General features: G+C 46.1%; 1 protein-coding gene across 1 annotated transcript in view; it reads right to left on the bottom strand.

Annotated features, from left to right (window-relative positions):
- Positions 1 to 12,498, bottom strand: part of SIL1 (SIL1 nucleotide exchange factor) — a 79,171-nt gene that overhangs the window by 60,194 nt on the left and 6,479 nt on the right. The window contains 1 exon segment of the mRNA XM_009330010.1: positions 11,663 to 11,798. Within this exon segment, the coding sequence (XP_009328285.1) occupies positions 11,663 to 11,798 (136 nt within the window).

The raw sequence follows: 12,498 nt of genomic DNA, 5'->3' as shown, positions 1-12,498 counted from the left end.
GCTCAGCTACCACTGCGAAGTACGCTTCAGTGACCCCGTATCTGGCTTTTAGACCATGGATACAATCTTTCTTGACTGTGGTCTTCATCGAGTGTCTTGTTTTACCTGTTTGTGTAGTATTCGTAAGTCTGCAAAAAAACCACCTTTGCACTCAGGCTGTTCATGGGCAGTGCCTTGGGTTGTGGATAGATACTTGACAAGTATAAAGATGCTATTGTCCCACCCTGTCTGCATCTTCTGCACTGCAGAGGACACAAAAGAAATCACATGAACCATCTCTAGTCCACTTACAGAAAAAAAACCCAAACCACTAACAAAACCCCACACACAAATTACTTTATCAAGTATAGCAGAGAGCAAACAGTAAAAATAGCCAGCACTACTGGTGGTTTGACCTAACCTGAGGATCTTTGTTGGAGTGGATGAAGGAGAGCGTATACATTTCCTCCTCATAACGTGGTTGCATTAACACCTCTGACCAACACAGCTTGATTTGGAAGAGCCTCGGCTCTTTCTCCTCTCCTGCTTGCCAGCAAGACCGGGCTTTCCCGTAGGCGGCAGGGTGAGGTACAAGCTCTCCTCTGTTGGCAGCCTCGCCCTGCTCCTCCTTCAGGACATGTCCTTTCCACTTCAGGACATAATCTGAATGTTTAGAGAGCATCTGAAGAGATCAAAGTGGTTGGGAAGATGATAAAACAGGGCTCAAGTGAAAAGCCTCTTGGCTTATCTTCCAGCAGAGGCTCTGGTCCCGTGGGGAGCCTTCACTCCAGCCTTTGGCTCCTGGCTCCAGCCCTGCTGGACCAACATCTCCCCAGTAGCTGGTCTGTCATCACTTTCTGCTGCCTCTCTTCAAAGAAGTCTCCAGCAGCTCTTCCCATGTTTGCTCCGTTCAGGTTTCAGCTGACGTTAGCAAGGGGGAACAGTCAGCATCACCACCAGGATTTGCAGATCTCTGTGGAGCGCACCATGAGATCCTCTGTCTTAGCAAAGGTACTGCCATACAGAGTCACAGATCGGTCGAGCTTGAAAGGCACCTCTGGAGACCATCCCGTCCAACCCCTGCTCAAGCAGGGTCACCTTGAGCAGGTTGCCCAGGACTGTGTCCAGTTGGGTTTTGAATGTCTCCTAGGATGGAGACTCCACCACCTCGCTGGTGGAGTTGACCTGCTCCAGTGTTCAACCACCCCAGAGTAAAACAGATTTTTCTACATTTAAACAGAGTTTATTCTATTCCAGTTTTTGCTGTCAAGGTCCCTCTGAAGGGCAGCACACCCATCGGGTGCAGCAGCCACTCCTCCCAGCTTTGCATCATACAGTCTGTAAATACCTTCACAATACCTGTAAAAGCCTTCACAATTTGCCACCTCGTTACAGCTCTAGCTAATTGAGATACAGAGAGATCTAATCATTTTTGCATATTATCGGCTGCAGAACAGTGAGATAACTGTAATTAGTAGCAAGCTGGTTAGCAGGTTAAATGATAGTATATTTAATGAAGAACAGGTGGGCTTTGTTTCAAATAAGAAAAGCAGCAGATTATATCAAAATGTAAATGCGTCTTAAAATACAGTCTCGGTGATAACTTAAAGGTGCTTTTAGAAACACTACCAGACAGAAACTGAAAGGTTTCACTTGGGCTGAGTGACAAATGCTAAAAGTAAAACCTGGTCTGGGGTTAAAATGGAAATTGTTGATTAGATCTATTTATTCACACCCTGCAGTGATGGGAGAGACATGCAACTTAATGTTTCTTCTTTTACTTTGCAGCATCATAGGCACATTCCCATTATTGCCATTGCCGCTTCCAAGGTCTTTGCAACCCTGAGAGATCTCCAGCAGAACAACAGAAGAAATACCAAGTGACAGACTGCATACATTAATTCAGTATTCAGATAACATCCTGTTGCAAGTGAACGACCCAAGCAAAACTTCCTGCAGCAGGCAGAAAATCAGGAGAGAGGAAAAAGAATCTCTGGGCTGAAGAAAGATCTTTTGAATCAGAAATGTTGTCCTTAACTAGAATTTCCACCACCACCATGCTTACTCCTTCCAAAATGTAAACACCTAATAAAAAAATTAAACTTGAATATAGTAAGAGTTCTTGCAATAAATGGGAATTAGTTCTACAAAACATCAAGACAGACCCAAGGAGATTATATTTCTCTCCCAAGCTTATGCTGGTAAAGCAGAGCTGGAAAAAACAGATATATTTATTTTTTAACTCAGAAGCTTCCTTGAGATGCTAAAGGAAGCTGTTTCAGTAAAGCGGAGACATTTCTTTTAGTGTGCGTTCAAGTAAGAACAAGTGCAAAACAAGCTTCTAGACCTCAAGAAACATCAAATAGCTTTTTTTAATTTACATCCCAAATTCATTGCAGATTCTAAAATGAATGGAAGGCAGAGATCAGAGAAAATGTCTCACTAAATCAGGACAGCATGATGGATATTCAGAGTTTTCCTCAGGAGAGCAAGGTGCTTTTAAGCCAGAACGGAGGAGGCAGAGCATGGCTCTGAAAAGGGTCTGTGGAAAAAGAGGATCCATTGCTAGTGTGACTCTATAAATAAATATATGGGAAAATTAAAAAAAAAGCTGCAGCCACATCTGAGTAAAAGCACTAATTTGCAGTCATGAACTATGAAGGACCAGGATGAATATTCCTCGCAGGAGCCATTTGACTGTGTGCTGACTGCCTGAAAAAAAATCTGACTTTGTGCTCACCCACATAAAATAATTTTTGTAGAAATTTTAGTAAGTGGGGTCTTAGCGCACACAGAGCCCATGGGGGAGACCGCAGGAAGGAACAGCCAGAGCAAGACAGTGAGGAAAAATACTTTCTTCCTAATTATGAAAAAGATAACGCTGTGAAACTGTGTTTTAGTGATGTACACGATCTAGACTGAACGCCAAAGAAAAGGAGGGTTTAGCTCCCAGAGCCAGGTGTTTTTATAACAACTCTCAGACGCACACCACTGACCACAAGCTCCCGGAGCACACGGCCACATAGGTGTCTTGGGAAAAGGGTTCAGAAATGGTCATTCTGGCCACGGGCTGCATGCTACTGCAGTTCTGCGTGGGCTAAACAGCACTCCTGCTCCGAGAAACGTTCAGCGAAGGCAGGCAGTCTGGATGTGGAGCCAGTGACACTGAAGGGACGGATGTGGAAGGAACTGGAAAGACGGTGCATCCCTTCGGGGACAAGGCATACCACCTGCCTCCATCACGGCCAACCTCAGCCAGCAAGTGGGATAAAATACAGGAGAGCGGTCTGAAAACACGTCTGCATTATATCAATAGGCCAGAGATTAATTTATGAAATTACATAATAAAATTACAAACATAGAAAAAAAAAATCAACTCTGCAGGAAGGCCTGATCTCTAGAGCTAACTGCCAACCTCCCCAAGAGCGCGTGGTCAAACACGTCCCGCAGCCCCGCGAGCTGCGCTGCTCTGCCATCACGCCACAGCCTGGGAAAATAATTCCCAAACCAGGAAAATAATCGCTCTGGGAGCCTTCTGTCACCAAAGGAGAGAGAAGGACGGCTTCAGAAGATGATCAGGAGGCGCTGTGCTCTGCTGGCACAAGGAGGCTTCCCTTGCAGCTGACAGTGTGCGGCAGCAGCCTCTCCACTGAGAACGGCCGCAGCAGGCGCTGGATGATTTGTCTGATCCCCAGCATCCATGATGGTGCTTGGGGGGGAATTCAAGACTTTCACGGCCTTGAAGCAACCTCCAGGGTTTCATGGGGATGGAGGTCTGACCCGCGGCTAAACAAGCACGCGTTGCAATGCTTGGAAGGCTTGTCTCACAGAACAGCATCACACATTTGAAGTGTAAGGGAGTTGCTCTGATTATATTCGGTCAAATCTTCAGAACCGTTTAAGTGACTCTGGAACCCAAATCACACTTTTTAAAAAACACTTTCCCTAACACCTGATAAAAATGTTGGAGCCAAGGTCCTGGTCTGGCTTGCTTGCTCTGGAAGGAAGAGGGAAGATACTCAGACTGGAAATTCAAGATAACCAAGGCTGTATGCACTCCCAAAATGTTTTCCAGGAGGGAAAACATTTTTCTTCCAAAGCACTGTTACAAGCTTGAAATAAACGTGCAGACTGTTAGATAAAGACAGAGATAAAAATAGGCCTGTTATTAAATACCTCTTCTTTAACAAGGTTCATCCTTCTAACCAGTCACATGAAGGTTATTAATGTTATTACAGAAAATATAGCATGCTTGCACATAAAACCATAACAAGATATTCCTCATCACCCAGCACACATTTAAGCATCTGCTAGCAGCTTGCACGCTCATAGCATCCCTGGTTTGGCAGAAAGAAAATAAAAGAGAGGAATGAGAGATCTCCTCTCTGGGAAACAGTCTCTCTTCTTTCAAAGCACTTTTTCCCCTCCAAACAATGTACATTTAACTATGTGAGTGATTCCCACTTATGTCTACTGCTATACAGGTGATATACTTAATCTCTTTGCTAATGCTACACTTGCATTATAACACCACCAGTCAGAGCATCGTTAAAGCTAAGTTTGAAAATATTTTGAAAAATGCAGCCTAACTTCCTCCTGTTGCACAAGAAAAGCCGCTTGACTCTCAAAAACCTCCGTCACGTGGTTTATAACCACTTTATAACTAACCTGTAAAACACTGTGGGGCATGGAGTCATACGCACAGCTAGGAGGAGTCACGGATTGTCTCATGTGAAAATACATCATTACATCCTTGTTTCAGTTATGCCCAACATCCAAGCCCATGGCTATGTGTTAGAGAAGCTGCAAACTTTTATCTCGGCTGCTCGGAAGCGCAATTAGGTTTTGGTGGTACGTGCATCACCACATAAGACTTTCTATAACGGCTTGTTTAATGAAACCGGTAGCTCCACAACTAGTAAGGGACAGCATTCATCCTGATTCACCAAAAGCCCATCTCAGCCCCCCTCTGCTCCTAAACCTGAGCAATCCAAGCAGTAAATTCAGAGTTTTTTCTCACCAACACTGCTGCTGCCAGGATACCAGCAGTTCTTGAAGTGACTGAAAACAATGCAAGTTTTATCTGGGCGTGGGGGGGAATTGGCTCCCGGTTCACTTCACAAACACTAAACCTGACACCCTCACGGACGTGCTGGGAAAACACCAGCTGCAAAACTTCCCAGGTCACGGAGAAGCAGATAGGAAACATGGCAAAACAACCCTGTGGGCCAGACCGGTACCTGGCCACGCTGACCGTGCTCCGCTGAGCGGCACCTTCCCGCCCGTCCCACCACTCCAAGTGGTGCTGCGCTGGGGCTGGGCGCAGCCACCAACCCCTGAGATGACGCTTAATTAAAACCTGCAAGTGTACTGACACGCAACAGTCCATTTCTGCCCAGTTCCCAGGAATTATTTAGTACCAGGAGCTATGCAGTTCTGAGGTCTCACATTATAAAAATTTAAATATATATATACACACACACACTGCATTTACAACATGCTATGAAATATATAAACAAAACTGCATTACTACACTTGTCACATTAGAGAAGCAGAGCGTTTTTTATAATGTGAGAGTTTGGGGGAGGTTATTTTTCATTGGTTTTTTGGTTTGGTTTTTTTAACATGCGCATTCAGTTACTAGCCTATAAATTTCTGTTATTTGCTACAGTTTCCCATTTCTTAGTGTGAATGACTAAGGTTCTGCAGTTCTGCCCTCTCCTGGAAAAGGTCAGCTTTGTGCCCAAGGACCCAAGCCCATGGTTGTTTCCATTCCATTCTCAACTGTACGGGTCCAAAGCCACCTACTCCGGCACCTCGTCGGGATGCTGGCAGCAGCTCCCGGCAGCTCGCCGCGCAGGGGATGGCCAGCCCACGCCTGCCTCGCAGCCGGGAAGCCATCCTGCTCACCGTGCAGCGCTGCGTCGCCCTTGTCTGCACATTAAAGAGACAGCTCGACAAGGACCAGGTGTACATCCCCAGTGGGTGCCCTCTGACTTCCCAGCTCAGGGAATCTGCCGGTAAAGAAATCCAAGCAGGTAACACAGAGCGAGGCTGGAGACAGGTAACAGCACTGCCCTCATCTGCACAGCTGAGCTGGAAAGACACTCGTACAGACAATATCTCCACGTCCAAAAGCTGGCATCCTTCAAAAACTCCCTACTCAAATAGAGGTTTGAGATACCTCCTGTCTGAATGCTCTCCGAGTGTCTCTTGAGCAGTCCCAATCCTGCCTCTTACCAACAACAGGCAGGGAAACACTGTTATCCCTCTTACACGCATCAGGAGTAAGGCATGGAGAATTTGCTTTGTTTCAGACGTCTGCCCTCCAGTGCCCCACACCAGAGCCAGAAGCAGCACGTGAAGCTTCAGCCCTGGCTCTTTTGCCAGAGAAGACTTCCAGTGTAAGGAGTAATTAAGCACAAGCCAGTGTTAGGGAGACCATGCATCCTGTGATGCGAAGGTGAGAAGTCAAGGAAAGCCCACGAGGATGGGGAAGCTGAGAGAGGAGAGCATGAAGGCATGTGGTAATAAAAAGGAGGACAGGCACGAGAGATATTTAAGATATCAAAAGCCTCGTATGCGAGAGGTCAGATGGAAAACAAGCAGAGGGAGTGTTACCAGTGGCCACAGCTCTACTTCCAAGCACTGAATGTTTTCAGTTGCTCCCGAGACTGCCTGGGCTTTCCTACCTGCTGTAATCACCCTGCAGCTCTCCCTGTTGCTGGCCAGAGATTATAATGACTCCACAGTTGAGATTTTTCCCCTCTGCACATCGGTAACAAGTTATATAAAAAAACCCCAAAACTGGAAAAGAAGCATTTCATCTCGTATAAATGAGGTTTTTTAAAATCTCATTTGCCTTTCCTCTTCATGCAAATCTGTGCTGATCTGATGAGGCTCCCATTTCCTGGATTACACACGTCAAGCTTTGCAAAAACGAGCATACCCTGGTGGTGTAACGCCATATTTCACAGCCCTCTCTTGCCCATGCTGACATAGATATTTCAGAGACCTGCACGCAACTGTTTGAGTTAGGTCTAGGTCACCGAGAAACCAATGGTTCGGACAGATTCATTAATTCAGCAAAGCAATTAACAGGAGTCAGCGCAGCTCAGGACATCCCGGTGAATGGCAGGAGCAAAATACCCACTGACAAGGTGTAAGGAAATCCTCGCCAGCAACCACTTCACCCACACAGGCTGTGGGACAGGCCCTGGCACAGGACTCCTGAGCCAAAGGGATCCCTCCTGCCATTACCTTCTCCTCCCAGCTTTAAAAACCTCTTCTCGGCTTAGAGCAGCGCTGGTTCATTCAGACGCTGAAATCTCTTGCAAGACACAGACTGGCAATGAAACTAGAGTGAGCTATGCCCCATCGCAAGTCCTGCTTTCTAGCAAAACCACGGAAAGTCCACCAAAGCAGCTTCTGAAATTACCTCCCCAACACGAACGCTTTCTTTGAGAACTGTGTTTCCGTACACGTAAAACGGAGAAAGCAGCCCGAGGACCCTTGGAAGCTGCAGCCGTGGATATTTAAATGCTAAGCAATGTATCATCAGCTCCCCGCTGAACATAAGATGGTTTCATCTTTGCAGAAGCACCAACAACAGCGTGCTCACATCAACTTCACTCTGGCAGTTTGATCAACAGCAGCAGTCATGGCTTCTTATTTTTTAACTGCAATATAATTAGGCACTTAGGAAAATGACTCCGAACAGTACAAATGCTATAGAGTAACTGCAGGTATCAGCACAGCGCTCTGCAAGCCAGACGTTTTACCACAGCTAAAGGTACAGGCCAGCCGAACTCCTGTAACGCATGCTCTGCCCGGCCAGATACTAAGACACGCTATCCAAACCTGAGAGAGATCCAATGCTGCAACATTTCAATCACCAATGCAAGATTTTGCTCCATTTCTCTGGTCTCCAGGGAGCTGCTCTGGACCGAAGGAAGCCTTTCTGTGCCCCACTGTTGGCTCCTCTCAAATGGAAAGCGTGCAGAGTAGACTGTAAATATTTTAATATTTCGGGCAGATGAGGGTCTCGCTTGCTCCATCTGTGTTTGGAAACGGGACACATTAATTCCCAACTTCAAACTGTCAGCTGAGAAACCGGCCAGGGAGTTTCTGCCACGTCAGGGAGCAGGAAAGTGCTGCTGCCACGGAGGTGGACAGAGCCCATCTGCAGAGGCACTGCACAGACAGGGCTCCCCGCAGCACTGGTTGCTGCTGAGGAGATGATTAACCCCCTTTTTCTTTCCCAGATAAACCCCTGCCTCTTATATCCTTTTTCTTAATCTTCACAGCAATGTCTTCTCAGAGGAGCCACTTCTGACCCTAATGTCGGGTGGAAAATCTGCTGGTCAGTGATGTGATTAAATGGTCAGAGCAATCCCACTTTCAATCATCATCAGGAATGCTAAAACGGAACAGAGGAAAACAAGGTGCCCAACTAACAAAAGGAGGTAATTCCTGGGAAATTAAGCATTCATGTGCTCTAGGATGTTGCGTGGCAGATTTGAGGTCACCTACAGATGTGGAAGAAATGCTTTTATATACAGAACCCCAAAGAAAACTGTCAATTTGACAAAGACCGTCAATGCCATCCAATCCTTCCATTCGTCTCCACCATCCCGAAGATTAAGGAATCAGAATTTGGTTGCCATAACCAACAGGCAAAGATCGCCTTGAAAAGCGGTGGGATGTTTCTGTGTGCTGACAGACTCACCTCCAGGCACTTGGAAGAGCTTAACGTAAGCAGAAACAAAAGCAAGTCACCTCTGCTATGTTTCTCCAGAGAACTTCCAACTCACAAGGGTGCTATCACCTGGTAAAAGCGCATTCAGAAAGGAAAGCAGAACGGAAAGGAAAGGAAAGCATCAGGGGAAGCACAACTTCAAAAAAATTCTACGCCTGTGGAGGAACAGATACCTGACCACGAGAAGAGATCTGACCATGGGCATGAACATCCATTCAGTGCAATCCCACTTGTTAAAACCCAAGTAGCCTGCAAGTTCCTATGGACGCCAACCAAGAACAGAGCAAAAAGCCCTGCAGATGTCGTCATCATTTCCTCAGGTGATACCAAAAAAAGTAAAATAATGGAGGTGCTGGGAGGACTTTCCAAGGCACCCATATCCTTTCTGTCTAACCCAGCCGTGCCTGGTGCATTATTTAGCACCGAATGAGAAAGAAGCGAATGCCTAACAAAGTGTTAAAGGACTTTGTGAAGTTTCACCAACCTTTCTACAGTCCATCAGCTTCCTGGCTGGCTGGCAGGAGAGACAACTGATCTCCTTGCTTCCAGATTACAGGCGGCAGAGCTCTTAGGGTAACTGTCTCTCTCTGTTTGCATCCAGCTACCTCCAGCAGCTTGAAGCATGCTCAAAGTGCAAGAAAGCACTTGATCAAAACCCAGCTCACGCTGTAGGCAGCGAGGGAACAACCACACAAAGCAGCGCTACGTATACAATAACAATTGAATTAGGTGGAGGGATTTGACAGGTTACAGGTTGATGACACTGCTGCAGTCTCGGCAGAAGCGTGGTTTGATGCAATTAGCAACAGGGAACTAGAAAAACAGCAGAGTAAAACTGGAAATACATGTATAAAAGATGAGCAACTGCGGGACCGGACAGAGGCATAAAAAAATCCGGTGTTGAGCTCAGAACAGGAACAAAGTGAAAGAGAACTGCGACGGGAGGAAACGCAACTCTGAGCTCCCTTCCACTATTCAGAATTGAAGATCCAGATTTTAAATCAAAACATTTGCTTCCCCAGGAGAGACTGGCCCCATTTGCTGCAGGGATACAACGGGAGACGGCACGGGGGCATCCCGGAGAGGCGGGCAGCAGAAAGCAAACTTCTGAGCATTGTGCTAAGCACACACCAGCCAGCCCAGCCAGGACTCTGCTGGGCTATGAGCAAGCGAAATCACATCAGAAAACATCGGAAGATGCAGAACCACCGGATCGGACACACAGCCAACACGTGCACGTCTGCTGAAGGACTGAAAGGCACCTGTGCAGCCAACGCTGGCTGCTTCCCTCGTCCTGCGGGTCAGCTCCCTCCCCAGCACGGACCTGTGCTAGCAAGGGGGAAGCCTTCAAGGCCAGAGGCCGCAGGGATGGGCTAGTGAAGGCAGCAGGCTCCCCAGCCTTGCTTCGGGTAATACACGTGCTAAAAGTGCGAGTCACAGTCCACACACAGGATTTCACTTCAGAGAAACCCACAGGAGACAAAAACCAGGCTGGTGGGGGGAGACCAAGGAAGACTCCTCTTTCTGACATGTTTCTACCCAAATCCGTGTGCAGACCTGAAATGAGGATCTGTAGCAACCCGACAATGAGGCAGGCCACCATTTAAGACTTTTACAAGAGTAACTGAAATTCTTCTCCTCTGTGAACGCTGACAAGCTCCCCACTTCCACAAGCCCTTCGCTGCACAAGCCCAATGTGGAACTGCTACAAAAATAAAGCAGAGCAAGACACCCGAGCAATGGAGAAGGTGCTTCTGAACAAAACCGGCAACGACGTTTATAATGACTGCAAGTACATATTCTGCTTCAACAAGGGTGGTGGGGATCTGCCAGTCTGAATACTAAGCAGGGACACCACACGCCTTCCATACATAATGGCACAAAAATGGAATAGAAGTATATACCGTAGCTTTGTGAAATTTAGGGGCTTTTGCTAGACGTTTATGTTATACAAAGATTTACATTTGGAAAAGTCATTCTGCTATATCTGGCAGAAATTTCAAGACAAATGGATCCCATATTTATTCATTCAGTGATAATACTGAGCACAGGATAAAGCTCTTTTAAATTCAGAGCACTTTATAAAAATTAATTACTACTTACTTCACCCTTCTGAGGTGGGAAGGTATTACACCTGCATATACATGAGGACACCAAAGCAGAAGTGGATTAAATACCTTGTCCAAGACCTGAGAGGAAGGCTTACTGATCATCCTAATTGCTGAAATATGTGTGCACGCATGCATCTGTGTGTGTTTAAATGGGCTTATCCTCTCCAGAGCCTTTCCCAGCGCACGGGTTTTTGCAGCGAAGCCAGCCTGCTCAGTTGGTTTTTTCTCACCATACATATCCCATACGCATCTAATAAAAGATACCAATCCAAAAAAAAGGGAAGAGATTTTTTTGTGGGATGTACAGATAAGGATAAAAGCTGGATTTCAAATAGCCAAAGAACAGAAAACCCATTGTTAAAAAGCTGTGTAGTGTTACATTGACAGTCCTTAATCAGATTGCCACTGAGCAGCATTTCACCAGCCCACACTGGAGCACAGCAGACCTGGGATACCGCGTGCCAACAAATGTTACAAAATCTGTCCCTTGACAAGCGTACAAAGAGGGAAGGGGCTTTTGGGCTACTGACAGAGACACATCACCACCTACAATGTGACTGGCAGCCCACTCAACCTGCTCCAGTGAATTGAAAGCACTTTAGCAACCGCTCCCATTGCCAGCCGGTTCGGGGACGGTCTCCTTTCCCTGTACTGTGTCATTGGGTCCATAGCTCTCTGTCTGAACACCAGCAAAAAAAAAAACCCACCATATTGTCATGGGAACAAACAGGTATTTTGAGTTTCTGCAAGGCTTCTGCTGGTGCTGTCAGGTGGGGTTCCAGAGGGACGCTATAATTAGTCATCAGCATGTTACCTGGACGGATGGTTTGCCACTGATGTGTGGGGTAAAACACTTCCAGGTCCTCAGGATCAGCATCATCTTCTGTTATCGGCTCTTTCCCGCTGTCATCTTTTATGTCGCTCTCTTCTATTTTTGTAAGGGCAAACTCCTTTCGGATAGAAGAGATTCAGCTCATTAGCAATTGCATCTGGGTAATTTAGTGCCGGCTGAGAATACAAAATTTTTTCCCTCGCCAGCAGATTTTTTTTTTTTTTTGACATCCAAGATTCTTTCCACATGGTTAAATTTAGATTTAAAGTATATTAAAGGTTAAACATGCATAACTAGCATGACATTTGTGCTGAACAAAGCAATGCAACTTATTTCCTATTCCAGTGCAGGCTGCAGGTTTAAAAGAAGCTTTTGGAGAGCCTCACCTATATTACACTCAGAGCCAGGAGCCCTGACTATTATTAGGGTTGTGTAACGTTGTAAGACCCTGTTTTCCCTTGCCTAAAAATATGTCAAACTTTTAACTTTTTCAGCTGAAATTTTCCACACGAGTGGAATGAGCAGAGCGTTGGGTTTGTTGTTTTTTTTGTTTTTTTTTTTTTTCTTAAATGCACTTATTTCAGGCTTGGAGAAGATTTCAGCTAAAATAGTTCAGCTATTTCCAAAATAGGACATGGGGAAAACGCACTGAATTGCCCACACGATAAAAATGCAAGCATCCTTTTCTTTACCCGTTCCCAGTGTCCTCCAAGTCTTTTAAAACAATGAGGCAGCGATTTCATCACCACCTACATTGTAAGTGCAGCACGTGAATGGCAGAGGTGTGGTAGGTCAGCTAGCACGAGTGGTGAGACATT

The sequence above is a fragment of the Pygoscelis adeliae genome, unplaced genomic scaffold, assembly GCF_000699105.1.
Source record: "Pygoscelis adeliae isolate BGI_AS28 unplaced genomic scaffold, ASM69910v1 Scaffold248, whole genome shotgun sequence".
NCBI classification, from domain to species: domain Eukaryota; kingdom Metazoa; phylum Chordata; class Aves; order Sphenisciformes; family Spheniscidae; genus Pygoscelis; species Pygoscelis adeliae.
The sequence above is the reverse complement of the archived record's forward strand: the minus strand, read 5'-3'. Positions and strand labels throughout refer to the sequence as shown.